At 44.7% G+C, this 15,999-nt stretch overlaps 1 protein-coding gene across 2 annotated transcripts in view; it reads left to right on the plus strand.

Annotated features, from left to right (window-relative positions):
• Nucleotides 1-654: 654 nt before the first annotated feature.
• SLC10A7 (solute carrier family 10 member 7) overlaps nucleotides 655-15,999 on the plus strand; it is a 230,139-nt gene continuing 214,794 nt past the window's right edge. Inside the window, exon 1 of one of the 2 annotated variants that reach the window (XM_068269740.1) lies at nucleotides 655-909. In XM_068269740.1, coding sequence (XP_068125841.1) covers nucleotides 810-909 — 100 coding nt within the window. In that variant the 5' untranslated portion in view covers nucleotides 655-809. The remainder of the gene's footprint in view (nucleotides 910-15,999) is intronic. The other variant, XM_068269731.1, reaches the window with a different exon arrangement.

Raw genomic sequence — 15,999 nt, forward strand, 5'->3', positions numbered from 1 at the left:
TTCTCTATTACCTAGGTTCTCAACGTGTGGTACGCGTACCCCAGGGGGTACTTCTGATGGTTCCAGGGGGTACTCGGGCTTGATATACTTAACCAAGAATAACAAATTTAGAGATTTAGAAAATGATAAATCTTATTTAAACAACACCAAGTGAACATTGTAGCTAGTTAAAAGCAATAGTAAATGCTTGGAAATTGTTTAGAACCAATTATCATGTACTACAATCAAATATATATTTGTCAAGGGGTACTTGTGATAATTTTTACTCTGCTATCAGGTACTTGGTGATTACTGGGTTTTAAAAGGGGTACATACCAATAAAATGTTGAGAAACACTGCTCTATTAGATGCAAGGCGAATGCTTTTTCCATGCATTCGCATGCAAATTTTTTTTAACGTGAAACCTGCCTTGCTTTTTGTAGACCAGCCATGCATTTTGATAGATACCACTCACACCATCAAATATTCTTTTTATTTCATTTGTGGCTCCTACTTCGCCTACATTACGGCAGAAGACTGTACCGTGTTCTCTGCAGGGAGGGTTATTCCCTTGTCTGTCCCTCGCCACCTCAGACTGAGATGCCTAGAAGAAGCTGTAGGAAGAGTCTGAAGCGCATCATCCGCCTACGTGTGGCACCCGGAACTGCCCTGCACAGAGCTGCGCATGCGTACTAGCAGGTCGGGCCAGATTACTAGTTTTTCACGGGCGCTTCTATTAAAGAGACGGTCAGACACATTAGTGTTTTGCGGAGCGTCCGTCCAATGGGACGGCTGACATCCCTGTGTAGAAGGAGGAGGTACCCGGCAAAATGGGCCTACTGGAGAGATTGAAGAAAGAATGGTTTATCCTGGGAATCATTCTGGTGATAGCAGCGGCTAAATTGGAGCCGTCCATTGGCGAGAAGGGGGGTAAGTGATGGAAGCCGGGACTGCAGCCTGGGTGATGAGTGCTGCTGAGGAGAGACTACAGCCCCGATCAGCGCGCTATGCGGTATGCTGTGCGCAGGATGCCTGCTGCTGCATTTCATGGTACCGCTACTCAGCGTGCCCTGCTGTATGTCGTGCGCTAGAATGAGCGGCATGAATGGGTGCCGTCTGATAACAGGGATGTGCGGACGTGTAACATGCTCGGCTCCATTTAGGATGAGGAGGCACGCTGAGCTGGTGGTGATTAGGGACACGTTGCACGCCAATTAGCTGCCACTTCCGTGTCCTGTTCTCGGGTTACCAATAGGATGCTGCCCCGGCTGCAGCTGCCAGTCACGTCAGGACAACCTGAGTGTGTCACAGATGTGCTGTAGCACACATGTCCCACCTGAAAACCCACAGCTGTTCCTACAGTCAGCACACGTGCCTCACCTGGGATATCCAGGACACGTACCTCATACCAGTTAGGTATATAGGCTGGACAGGTCTGAAAAAATGAGACATCATGCCCCACTTGTAAATGGGACCTGCCTCAATCTGACTGTACACATGTAGCATGGATTAGGGAAATCTCTATCTGTGTCCTCATCAGGAAGTGCACCTACTATTTAGTCTCATCACCAAAGTTATTTATTTGTGTGTGTGATATCTATCTATCTATAATCTCTCACATTGGGTTCCTTGCAAAAGCAGGAATGCAACAGAACAGGAAAATTGTGCAATGCATAATTGCATACAGTCAATAAAACGTATGCTTCACTGTTAACAAGACACTGCATGCAGTGTGTTAGGATGTCCTATACCATTAGATTGCACCGCACTCGCTCCACGGTGAACTTCACTTTAGATTTTCATTGCAGAGCGGAAAGCTGTGTTTATAATATGGCAGTTATGCCACACTGCAATGCCCCACTGTGAACTTAGCCTGAATGTTTTTACAAGAAGTAATTACATTTTACATGCAAGTGGAAAAAACTTTCAAATGAAACTGTATGTCTGTAATTTTAAAGGACAACTGAAGTGAGAAGAATGTGGAGATTGCCATATTTATCTCCTTTTTAATGCTGATCTCTTTGGTTGCAGTAGTGTCTGCACCACAAGCCTGAAACAAGCATGCAGCTAATCTTGTCAGATCTGACAATAATGTCAGAAACACCTGATCTGCTGCATGCTTGTTCAGGGTACATGGCTAAACGTATTATGCCTGGTACACACCATGCAATTTATAGACAGATGAGTCTCATAGATTATTTCCGACAGGTCTGATGTGATTTTTTTTTTTTTTTTTTTTTAATTTTTTTTTTTTGATTGATAGAAGTGATCAGAAAAACAAACTGACATCTCGGACTAGTTGGAAATAATCGATTCAACATGCCTGTCTGATGGGAAATTGCATGGTGAGTACCAGGCATTAGAGGCAGCAGATCAGCAGGGTAGCCAGGCAACTGGTATTGCTTAAACGGAAATAAATATGGCAGCCTCCATATTCCTCTTGCTTCAGTTGTCCTTTATCTTCCTCCCCATTACTGTTATCTGTAAGATAAATTAAGGGGCCCATACACCTAACTATTTTCCCGGCGATGTACGGCAGATTCGATCACTGTGATCAAATCTGCTGTGAAATCGTTGCACAATCCCTGACAGAACGATCTATTTCGTCCGAAATCAATCGTTCCTATTGATTCCCGTCGATCCATCCGTGCGGAAGATTTTGCTCAATCGCCGGCGGGTCGGGAGTGTGTCGATAGCGGCGTTCGAATGACCGACGCTAGCGGCAATACATTACCTGCTCCCGCCGGTGCGTGTCCCCTGGTCTCCGCTGTCCCTGCTCTGTGCTTGGCTCCTCCAGCTTCACTGAACTTCCTGTCCCGGCAGGAAGTTTTAAACCGTAGAGCGCCCTCTACTGTTTAAACTTCCCGGCATGAAGTTCAGTGAAGCTGGAGGAGAAGACAGCGGAGACCAGGGGACACGCGTCGGCCGGAGCAGGTAATGTATGCAGGGGAAGGGGGCGGCGGCAGCTTCACAGAGTGTGAACGGTTTCATGCTGAAATCGATTCACAATCTGTTTGCAGTAAAGGCAGCCATACGATCCCTCTCTGATCAGATGGTCGGATCTGATGGCAAATTGACCAGTGAATTGCTACCTTTCCAGCGACAGTCCGGCGTGTGTACAGTCTGTCGGCAGACTGATACGGCTGTTTCTGAGCAATCCGCCCGGCGGATCGCTCAGGAACAGCCCCGTATCAGTATGCCGACAGACTGTACACACGCCTGACTGTCTGCTGAAAACACGCCCAGCAGGAGGTGACGACGGACCCGTCGTTTCCTGCAGTCCGGCGTGTGTACGGACCTTAAGACACATTTCCTTGTAGATAACGTCCTGATCAAGATTTGAACTTGTGTTTTTCATAGTGCACGCAAGATCGCTAAACACTTTTCCTGGATGCCACCCAAATACAAAATTAATGGTCATAAATACTTAAAGTAGAAGTGGAATTATAATTGTATAATTAATGTAAATAATTGTGGTACCCTCATTCAGTAATGTACGTTAGTTATAATGAATAAATGATTTCGCCCACTATGAAGCCTGTATGAGAATATCCTGGCTGTGTTGGAAAGTTGTCCGAGCAGCAGTCAGCAGCCATAGCAGTGAAGCATGTGTACGGGCTGCTGGTATAGAGAAGGCATATGTAAACAATGCTCCAGATCTCAGACAGAAGAAAAGTGAGAACACCAAGAGCCAATAGTGTAGTAAGCTTTTATGATGGGAATATGAGTGATAGAAAGGATCGGTATTTGCAAACCCTGGTTTTAATCCAGACCACCACTCTGTAGGCACATTGGGAATATGTCTATCTCCGCTCAGATCTCCAGGGGTTTCACTGGGTGATGGTCTCACTCCAGGAACAGGGGTATATTGGGTGCATAAGGACTGAAGTGCCCACCACTAGGTTTACTATGTAACTTGGTATGTGCCCTAGAAGAAAAAACATCTGAAAACTGCTTAAAATGGGATGGCAAGATATATAATATGCCTCCTAAGCATAGCCATTCATTGATAGTGTTCAAATAAAGTTGTATTTTGATACTGTCGGACAAAGGCCACATTCACAGTTCCCTGTGACAGCAGGAACCCAATGGATCGGGACAACAGCGCTGAAGGTTTTTTACTCTTTAATCATACAGTTAATAAAAAGTATGTTTCATTTTTACTGTTAAAGTGCATTTAGCAGTAACAGACAGCATGCAGCACAATACCATACCGCAACGCGTTATACCACAATGTACCCACCGCACTGTGAATGGTGCATTGTTAAGCGGTTGTTATAGTGCATCACAGCACTGTGAAAATGGCCAAAGTGTTTTGTGGATTAACCCTGCTTCTGCAGGTTTTATTATGTACCAACTCAGCGGACAGTTAGTTGGCTCCGGAAATTAAGTGATGCACACCTCTCACCTGTTCTCAAAGGGCTCACGTAGGGACCATTCACACTAGAGCGTTTTGCTCAAGCACTAGCTCTTTTTAAAGCGCTAGTGCAATGATACCCTATGGGCCCGTTCTCACTTGGGCGATTTGCATTCATTGCCGGCGATTAACGCAAATCGCCAAATGCAAATGTGTAGCCTGCACAATTTTCAGACGATTTCCCGGTAATCACGTTTCAGTGCTATAGAAGCGCTAAATGCGATCGTGGAAAAATCGCTGCAGTGTCCAGTGATTATGTTGCGGAAAAATCACTCTCGCAAATTTTGCGCTTTTAAGTGTGAATGGGCCTTAACAATAAAAGGGAACCTAAACTGAGAGGGATATGGTTGTTTCATTTTAAACAATACCAGTTGCCTGGCAGTCCTGCTGCTCTCTTTGTCTGCAGCATAGCTGAATCGCACACCTGGCTGCAACAAGCATTCAGCTAATCCAGTCTGACTTCAGTCAGAGCAACTGATCTGCATGCTTGTTCGGGGGCTGTGGCTGAAAGTAGACTGAACTGCACGCTTGCTCGGTGTGATGTACTTCATTAAAATCTGTGATGTGGGTCACACTAAACCCGTGTATGCTAGATGGAACTTAGCCAAGAATCCAGCGTGCGCACAAGTATTCCCCCCCCCCCCCCCCCCAAGGGCATTGTTCCCCTCCTTGTCCTGCCTGCCAGAAACCACTCAATCATGCAGTGTGCTGTTGTCCTACCTACCCTTCCTGCAGTGCCATCTGCAGGTGTGAGCTCTATCTGGTTTAACGACGCCAGGTGTGTGTGTGTGTACACGTATCTTAAAGAGTAACTGAACTGACATGTGATATGATGGATGATTACATAGTTACATAGTTATTTTGGTTGAAAAAAGACATACGTCCATCGAGTTCAACCAGTACAAAGTACAACTCCAGCCTGCTCCCTCACATATCCCTGTTGATCCAGAGGAAGGCGAAAAAAAAAAACCCACAAGGCATGGTCCAATTAGCCCCAAAAGGGAAAAATCCCTTCCCGACTACAGATGGTAATCAGATAAAATCCATCTGGAGCCGGGAAGGAATTTTTCCCTTTTGGGGCTAATTGGACCATGCCTTGTGGGTTGTTTTTTTTCCCGCCTTCCTCTGGATCAACAGGGGTATGTGGGGGACGGGCTGGAGTTGTACTTTGTACTGGTTGAACTCGATGGACGTATGTCTTTTTTTTCATCCAAAATAACTATGTAACTATTCAACCAAAATAAATATGTAATTATTTAGCATTTTATAAAGTGTTTACAGAGTATATAGTCTTGTCACTAACTGTCCATCAAAGGAGCTTGCAATTGAATCCCTATTATAGCCATATTTCCGTTGTTTCCTTCCTTCCTGTTAGGAAGCGGCTCTCCCCTCCCACATGCCTGCTTCTCACTGATTGGCTGAGGGCAGTTCTACGCATCACCCCTCTGCAGAAGCCCTCTGATCTGTGCTGTGCTCGAATGTGTTTACAAAGCAAGCTAGATATGACCATGCCGTTTCTAGAAGAAAAAAAGAGAAGGGCCTGAATCGCGGTGAAATGCTGCAGGGAACATGTTTTGCAAAACACCCGCAATGCGGCAGTGAGATCACTGCCATAGGTTTAATATTGCGCTTACGCTTTAAAAAGCGCTAGTGCTTTGGTGATTAGCGGGAATCACCGGCTAATCATCCAAGTGAGAACGGGATCTCAAGTCTGACTGGATAAGCTGCATGCTTGTTTCAGGTGTGTGTGTGTGTGTGTGTGTGTGTGATTTTCACACACTACTGACCAGAAAGATGAGCAGGACTGCCAGGCAACTAGTGCTGTTTAAAAGTAAGCGTAGAGCAGCCTCCATATGTCTCTCACATCGGGTTCCTTTTAAAGTAGCTGCATGTTGATAGGAGCTTAAAACACTTAAAGAGACTCCGTAACAAAAATTACATCCTGTTTTTTATCATCCTACAAGTTCCAAAAGCTATTCTAATGTGTTCTGGCTTACTGCAGCACGTTCTACTATCACCATCTCTGTAATAAATCAACTTATCTCTCTCTTGTCAGACTTGTCAGCCTGTGTCTGGAAGGCTGCCAATTTCTCCAGTGTTGTGGTTCTGTGATGTATCTCCCCCCTCCAGGCCCCTCTCTGCACACTGCCTGTGTATTATTTAGATTAGGGCAGCTTCTCTCTTCTCTCTTATCTTTTACAAGCTGGATAAATCCTCCTCTGAGCTGGCTGGGCTTTCACATACTGAGGAATTACATACAGGCAGAGCTGTCTGCACTCTGCAGGAAAAAACAGCCTGACACTTCAGTGGAAGATAGCTGCAGGGGGAAAGAATCACACAAATGATCTCTTGAGATTTAAAAGGAAGGGTGTATACAGCCTGCTTGTGTATGAATGTATTTTCTATGTGTGGACATACTGTACATCAACCTACTTCCTGTTTTGGTGGCCATTTTGTTTGTTTATAAACAAACTTTTTAAAACTGTTTTTAACCACTTTTAATGCGGCGAGGAGCGGCGAAATTGTGACAGAGGGTAATAGGAGATGTCCCCTAACGCACTGGTATGTTTACTTTTGTGCGATTTTAACAATACAGATGCTCTTTAAGGTGGGTACACACGTCAGATAAAAGTCTTTGGAGAATGAAAGATCACAGACCAATTTTACCCCCTTCCATGTAGTATGAGAGCCATACTCTACACAGTCTATTCTATTGAGCTGAACTCCTCATCAGATAAAAATCTTTGCAAGATGCTGGACACAAAGATGCTGTACACATTCAACAGACCAGTATCTGCAAAAGATCTGTTCCTGCAAAATGCATTCATAGTCTATGATATCTCCAGATCTCATACACACCTTGTTTAACCTCCCTGGCGGTAAGCCCGAGCTGAGCTCGGGCTATGCCGCGCAGGGGGAGATCTCAGCCCCTGGTGGGGCGATTTTTTTTTTTTTTTTTTTTTTTTTTTTTTTTTTTTTTTTTTATTCTGTAAATTGCTGTGCGCGCAGCCAGCACTTTGCTAGCCGCGCGCACAGCTTGATCGCCGCCGCTCTGCGGCGATCGGCCGCACGCAGCGGCGAAAGAGGGCCCCCCCCCGCCAGAGCCCTGCGCTGCCCGGACCGATGAGTTCCAGGCAGCGCTATGGGCTGGATCGGAGGTGTCTGACGTCAGGACGTCGGCTGACGTCCATGACGTCATCCCGATCGTCGCCATGGCGACAGGAGAAGCCAAACAGGGGAACGCGTTGTATACGCGTTCCCCTGTTTGCTATAGATGCTGGCGACGATCGCACTAGAGGGACACATGCGCCCTCTAGTGGTGTTTCATGTAGCTACCACTCTGGTAGCTTTACATGAAACAAAAAAAAAATTTAAAAAAAAAGTTTTTTTGCCAATTTGGCAAAAAAAATTAACCGCCAGGGAGGTTAACAGACAATTATCTGCAGATCAGATCCACTGGGATGGATCTTCAGATCGGCAGATAATTGTTTGATCTGCATATGAATGTCCGTTAAACAAGGTGTGTATGAGGATCTGCAGATATTCTAGGCTTTGAATGCATTTTGCAGGGACGGATATATTGCAGGAACTGATCTTTTGCAGATACTGATCTGTTGAATGTGTACAGCATCTTTGTGTGCAGCATCTTGCAAAGATTTTCATCTGATGGGGAGTTCAGCACAATAGAATAGATTGTGTAGGTATGGCTCTCATACTACATGGAAGGGGGTAAAATTGGTCTGTGATCTTTCATTTTCCAAAGACTTTTATCTGATGTGTGTACCCCCCCCCCGCCCCCCCTTTATTCTAGCTGTTCCGGCTGTATGACAGTGACTGGTAGCTGTTTTATTAGCCTGGAATTCATTAACGTCATACTCTTGTTATCTGGTTCCATGTGTCTGTCCTATTGCTTTAGTGCCTATAATCATTTACATCTGCTTAAGGTCATTTTACAATTTTATGATAGCAAACATTTCCACTTGTAGAAAAGTGTTATATGACATATGCCTTTTTAAGTACGTAGTTACAAAGCAGGTTTGACCTCTGTTAACAGTTCAGATTACCCACATGGCTGTTTTTCTTTGGAAAAGATTGTGGTTTTTGTTGTTGTGGTCTCCCCCCCCTTCCAGTATTACAGGCTATGTTTTTTCTAAGTGCTCATTAATATGACTGTATTGGTTCTTGTTTTTCTTCCACTGAAAAACTATTGTAATGATAGTTTATGGGAAGATTGGTGACTTGGTCAGTGATGTTTGGTAGGTTTCAGTGGTTCTGGAGTGCCAACAGAAAATACCACAAGCAGCTTCTTAGGGTGTTGGAACGCCTTCTGAACATCCTTGGGGCCCTTTTACACGAGCAGTTGGTAGGCAGTGAAAAGACTGTCAAACTCTCTCACAACTGCTCATTGCTGCCTGGTAACTACTCTCTGAGCATACAGTTCAGCTGCCTGTGGAAAAAGGCCCTTCATGTGGCAACTTGCTCCTGCATTGTGTTTCACATTTGCAGCTGCACTGCAGTTTAAGTGGATGCTAGGATGTAGCTGAGGCAGAAATTACAAAGTAGGGAGGAGGTAGTGATGGAACTTCAGGGCAAATGCCAGTCCTGAGTCCTAAGCATCCGAAACCAGAACTGTTAGTGTTCAGCATAACTACTAGTCAGACTTTTTTTCCCCTATTGCTTTGGGACAATGGTAGGTCATGATAATCCTAATCTGCTAATAATGTTTTTATATGAAATTTAGCATAGTTTCGCAGTTATGGCTATATGTAATTACGATCTGGAGATTCAATTGATTTTGCGTAATCCATTCGTAATAGTGCATAATTTTGTGCTGAATTTAGTGGTGAATAGCAATGCCCCCACACATGCCATCGTCACTAAATCGCTACAGATGTTAAGGGGAATAATGGGAACAAGTCAAACATTTTTTCCAAAAAGGCCTTGTCGATTTTGAGAAATTTTAAATATTCACTGGAAAACTGTTTTTCAAACTCTGCAAAATGTCATTTTACTGAGTTTAAAAAAAAACATTTTTTCCTTTTTGAACTTTTAAAATCTATTTTCTCAAACTCCAGGTCTTTTTTTGAAATTTTTTTTTTATTTTACTTGTGGCCACAATTACCTTTTTAACATGGCAGGTTTGGTGACTGTAGCATGCAATTCTTGATTACGGTTACAAAAGAAATTGATTTCGACTTTCTGAAATTTTGCATTGTGATTTCACAACGGAATTTGTGAATTACAACTATGCAAAAATCATGCTCATCACTTTGTTTTCTCTGAGCCATTTAACTCCTGTTTAGGAAAGTATTAAAGTGGACCTGAATTAAAATGTAATACCAATCATACAAAAGTGATAAAATATTACTCTAATAAAATAAAAAAAATGTTTTTTTACTTTTTAGATGTCGTCCTTTTTATGTCTCCTGTCTGGTGGATGTGGCTCCTTCCTTTAGGCCCTTATTTACACTTATCAGTTGCTCTCAGTTATAACTGAAAGGTCAACTGATTTTCAAACTAATGCTCATGTTTCCCAATGGCTCAGTTCACACTATACGCGTTTTAACTGAAAGCTTTTCATAATGCACAGCTATGGAGAAGGGGGGAAAAAAAGCATACCAACTAATTAAGGCCACGTTCACATCATGAAACGCGGATGGCCATGCGTTCGGAACGCAAAGCGTACGAACGCACGCCATCTGCGGTTTTATGCGTTGTGTGACTGATCCCATTCACTGAATTTTTTTTATTTTTATTTTTTTTATTTTTTTATTTTTTTTTTGTTAAAAAATGGGTGCAGCATGCGCCCCCGCACCTCACTGGTCCGGAACGCATGCAGTGTGAACATCAGACAGCGCAGTCTATGCACCTTCTGATGTCCTGCATGTCGGCCTCCTGCACACGTTGCTAAAATTTGGACGGCAACGCGTTCAGTGTGATCCTGTGTGGGCCTAAGTGTAAATGGGGCCTCAAGGTGGCCATACACCATATTCATATTTTTTTATTTATTTATTATTTCTTTTTTAAATATCCGTACAATTCAAGAATAGCAATTTTTCTGACAGATTGTAACAATTCAAAAATCTGACTAATGTACCACACACCTACCGTATTTTTCGGACCATAAGACGCACTTTTTCTCCCCCAAAAATGGGGAGAAAAAGTGAGTGCGTCTTATGGTCCGAATGCTAACTTTGCTTCCCCCCCTCCGCCAATCACAAATAACTGCCGCCGCCCCTGCTAATGCTGGACACCAGCCAGCCTACCTCAACTCATGTCCCAGAGATCATCTCCAGCCTCGAGCCCAGGCTTTCACAAGCGGTCCCATTTTTCTTGCGCATCCAGCTGGCTGCTGCTAGCGGCGATCGGGTTAATCCACGTGCAGCTCTGTTATGCCTGCATCGCCGTCCTCTGGCTGCTGCTGGCGGTGATCGGGTTAATCCTCGTGCAGCTCCATGTTATGCCTGCATTGCCGTCCTCTGGCTGTTGCTGGCGGCGATCGGGTTAATCCACGTGCTGGCTCAATGTTATTTTTGCATCGCCGTCCACTGGCTGCTGCTGCTGGCGGCGATCCGGTTATTCCACGTGCTGGCTCGCATCGGGCAATACCAGCAGTGTCGGATGTGCAGTAGCCACGTTCTCTCCTGGCTGCTATTGTAACAGCGTGTGGCTGTTACACGCCGCTCATATACCGGGACTACTTCCGGTATGTGAGCGGCATGTAACAGCCACACGCTGTTACAATAGCGTACACCCCCTCTATTGCCGGCCATGCTCGCAAAGTACTTCGGGCTCCCAGGAGAGAACGCGGCTACTGCACATCCAACACTGCTGGTATTGCCCGATGCGAGCCAGCACGTGGAATAACCGGATCGCCGCCGCCAGCAGCCAGTGGACGGCGATGCAAAAATAACATTGACCCAGCACGTGGATTAACCCGATCGCCGCCAGCAACAGCCAGAGGACAGCGATGCAGAAATAACATGGAGCTGCACGAGGATTAACCCGATCGCCGCCAGCAGCAGCCAGAGGACGGCGATGCAGGCATAACCTGGAGCCTGGAGCTTGTGAGTGAGTACACCTATGCCTGGCTACCTACACTGCAGGCATCTATGCATGGCTACCTACACTGCAGGCATCTATGCATGGCTACCTACACTGCAGGCAACTATGCCTGGCTAACTACACTGCAGGCAACTATGCCTGGCTAACTACACTGCAGGCAACTATGCCTGGCTAACTACACTGCAGGCAACTATGCCTGGCTAACTACACTGCAGGCAACTATGCCTGGCTAACTACACTGCAGGCAACTATGCCTGGCTAACTACACTGCGGGCAACTATGCCTGGCTAACTACACTGCGGGCAACTATGCCTGGCTAACTACACTGCGGGCAACTATGCCTGGCTAACTACACTGCGGGCAACTATGCCTGGCTAACTACACTGCGGGCAACTATGCCTGGCTAACTACACTGCGGGCAACTATGCCTGGCTAACTACACTGCGGGCAACTATGCCTGGCTAACTACACTGCGGGCAACTATGCCTGGCTAACTACACTGCGGGCAACTATGCCTGGCTAACTACACTGCGGGCAACTATGCCTGGCTAACTACACTGCGGGCAACTATGCCTGGCTAACTACACTGCGGGCAACTATGCCTGGCTAACTACACTGCGGGCAACTATGCCTGGCTAACTACACTGCGGGCAACTATGCCTGGCTAACTACACTGCGGGCAACTATGCCTGGCTAACTACACTGCGGGCAACTATGCCTGGCTAACTACACTGCGGGCAACTATGCCTGGCTAACTACACTGCGGGCAACTATGCCTGGCTAACTACACTGCGGGCAACTATGCCTGGCTAACTACACTGCGGGCAACTATGCCTGGCTAACTACACTGCGGGCAACTATGCCTGGCTAACTACACTGCGGGCAACTATGCCTGGCTAACTACACTGCGGGCAACTATGCCTGGCTAACTACACTGCGGGCAACTATGCCTGGCTAACTACACTGCGGGCAACTATGCCTGGCTGGCTACACTGCGGGCAACTATGCCTGGCTGGCTACACTGCGGGCAACTATGCCTGGCTGGCTACACTGCGGGCAACTATGCCTGGCTGGCTACACTGCGGGCAACTATGCCTGGCTGGCTACACTGCGGGCAACTATGCCTGGCTACACTGCGGGCAACTATGCCTGGCTACACTGCGGGCAACTATGCCTGGCTACCTATACTGGAGGGGAACCTATGCCTGACTACACATACTGTGGAGACCTATGCCTGGCTTCCTTGTTGCCTCAGGCAGCAAAAAGTTGAGAACCAGTCCTCCAACTACTGCTCCAGAAGATGCTCCTGTATCAGACGCACCAGGGTTAGTATAATTTTTTTCCCCCTGGATTTTGTCCTCAAAACCCAGGTGCGTCTTATGGTCAGGTGCGTCTTATAGTCCGAAAAAAAAATACGGTATGTTCAATTTTTTTCCCCCAATCATGAATAAAATGAAAGCTCAGAAACTATTGGAAGTATGCATCTAGTAATTGACAATCCATCACACTGGATTCTTGATAAAGTTGGACTGAAATTTCTGACATGTTCAATCTCCAAAAATCAAAAAGAAAAAATAAAGGGGAAATTTGGTTGGCTTTATCGATCAAAAAACAAGGAAAAGCTCTCAATTTTACAGAACTGATCGAAATTATCAAATTGGTTAAAAATTAGATCTTTTATGCTGGGTACACACATTGCGATTTGCGGGATCGATTAGATTATGTCCAACATGTTCGTGTTTCGATGGATACAGACGTCGATTTTGCATACTTAATATGCAAAATCGACGGCTGTATCCATCGAAACACGATCGAACATGGTGGAAATAATCGAATCGATCCCGCAAATCGAGCGTGTGTACCCAGCATTAGTTTTATGGTATGTGGCTACCTTTAGGGTCCTTTTTTATACTGTATCAGTTGCTGTCAGTTGTAACTGAAAGTTTTTTTGTAACTTTAAAAAAAGGACTATATATATCAACTGATGCAATCTCAGAGAGGCAAAAGAACTATGAAAAAATATTTGACACGTATAGAAAAATATCAAAAGTACATAATTCTTCAATATCGCAATAATAGGTCTTGGACATGCATAAAATTTGTTTGAATCAACAAGCGGTTGTAGCTTTACGGGTATTAAACTTCAAGGCTACGACACATGTTCGTTTCGGGCTTTTTTGTATAATTGTATATGCCCTTCATCAGGCCGTGATACCCAATTCTAAAGATAAAACAATACATAACAAAACGTTAAAATCACAACACAATTCATCAAGTGCAACAAAAAAAGTTGTCGCACAAAAGAGAAACCGCCACCAGATAGGATTCATAGCATGTACACCAGGTTCAATCCAAAAACCTACATGTCAAAATAGCCTAGATCAGACCAGGAATTGTAAGACATTTATAGAAGAATGTGTCAGGATGAGGATAGGGTAAACGAAGAGAAGGATAACGACCCAAGAGGAATTAGCAGGATAGACCAAGGTGATCCAACCCCATGAGGACTAGTAAATATCAGTCCCCCTGCTCATAAGTTGGTCACAAAAAGAGGTGCAGAGTTTATATAGTGCAAAAGATTGTAACTGGACCAAGGATTTGATAAGAAGTAGTCAACAAACCTGTGTAGTTCAACCAAGGGGGAGAAGACCAATCAGGCAAAAAGGACATTTACTGGGGGCGTCTGAGCTCACCAGACGCACAAAACCTAAAATAAAATATGTAAAAGCTAAGCAAAGGCCCATTCCGATATACTGAAGCGCCCAAGCATGTGACACAGAGATAAATCTCATACACACTAATAATAAAAGGAACTCTGTAACATGCATAGTCGAATAGAGCAGTCTCAATGTAGTGTTCAATATATGAGCATACATATGAGTTCACACACGGCTTAAGATCAGGCAGCCATGCGTACATACATACCAGCAATGCCTCCATATTGTAAACAGATTACCCCATTCTATATCATATATATATATATATATATCCTCTATCAAATGCGATGGGTGTTGATGTTAACATGGGCGAGCAATGGGTGTCAGTATTAACAGTACTTTCACTTTAAAGAGAAACTCCAACCTAGAATTGAAGTTTATCCCAATCAGTAACTGATACCCCCTTTTACATGAGAAATATGATGCTTTTCACAAACAGACCATCAGGGGGCGCTGTATGACTGATTTTGTGCTGAAACCCCTCCCACAAGAGCTCTGTACTCTGGGCAAACTGCCACAATGTAACAATGTTCACAGACAGGAATTAGCTGTTTACAGCTGTCTCTAACAGCCAAAACAGCTAGGAACAGCTACATAACCTGCCCACAGTAAAAATGTCACCATGTAATGTCAGAATGTAAATCGGGGAGAGGAAAGATTTTACAATGAGCAAACACTGACTAAATCATTTATACATAATTATTGTAAAAATGAAGCATTTTTTTTACTACATTATTTTTACTGGAGTTCCTCTTTAAGCAAGGAAAAAACACTCGATTTTTGTTTCGAATAAAGTTGACCAGCACTGCACAATACTCGTGTGTCACTCCCAACACCATATGGAGAGCGACTCACCAATTACGTTGGACCACAGATTATAATGGTCAGATGCGCATGCGGGGCATTCAAGGCTCCCCTCGCCTATAAGCAATACTCCGCCCTTGCTGCAGTCACCACCAATCACTGCGTTCCCAGATACTTCCAATTTATACAGTTTTCCTCAAGATAAAATGGTGAAAAACCTCACATAGCACAGCACTGTATAAAATCACATGTATTTATTCTTGTTATGCACTTACAAGTCTGCGGTTAGGTTAGCGCATAGAGTTTTCCAGCGGGCTCGGCTCTTCCCCGCTCGGGCTCCCGGTATGGCCGAATAGAATCCTCGATCCTGCCTGTATGGGGCAGCCCTGGCCTCCCACCGTCTGCTTGTAATGCGTAGGACGCCGTCAGCAGATCCGCCCATCTGGGGCGAGGGGAGCCTTGAATGCCCCGCATACACATCTGACCATTCTAATCTGTGGTCCAACGTAATTGGGGAGTCGCTCTCCATATGGTGTTGGTGGTGGGAGTGACACACATGAGTACTGTGCAGCGCTGGTCAACTTTATTCGAAATTGATATTTGAAAGGACTTACTCGCCTATATTGATTACAGCGACGCTAAAAAAGTCAGAGAACTTGGACTTTTGAATTTTTATTTCATTAGTAACCAGGAAGGTTTTTGATATTTGACCGGATTGGTTTATCCTTGAAACCTGGCAGATCTGAGTAGCTGTCAGGGGTCAGGAGGTGTTTCTTAAATGTGTTATTTTATGATGGTGTTATGTTTTGTATCATATGGTGATTTGTAGAAAACTTCATACTCATTCCTATAAGTTTTTTGGATCCTGTGGATCCGTGACTTCTTGAGCGCAATGCTTAAACAGTTTTTATGGAGGGAGTAGGAGGTGCCCGGTAACAAGGAAGTAATATATTCACTCTATAGTAGATACAGCATTCAGTATTAAATAGTGTGATCCTACCTTCTAGGTGTCCCCTT

The sequence above is a fragment of the Hyperolius riggenbachi genome, chromosome 1, assembly GCF_040937935.1.
Source record: "Hyperolius riggenbachi isolate aHypRig1 chromosome 1, aHypRig1.pri, whole genome shotgun sequence".
Lineage (NCBI taxonomy): Eukaryota > Metazoa > Chordata > Amphibia > Anura > Hyperoliidae > Hyperolius > Hyperolius riggenbachi.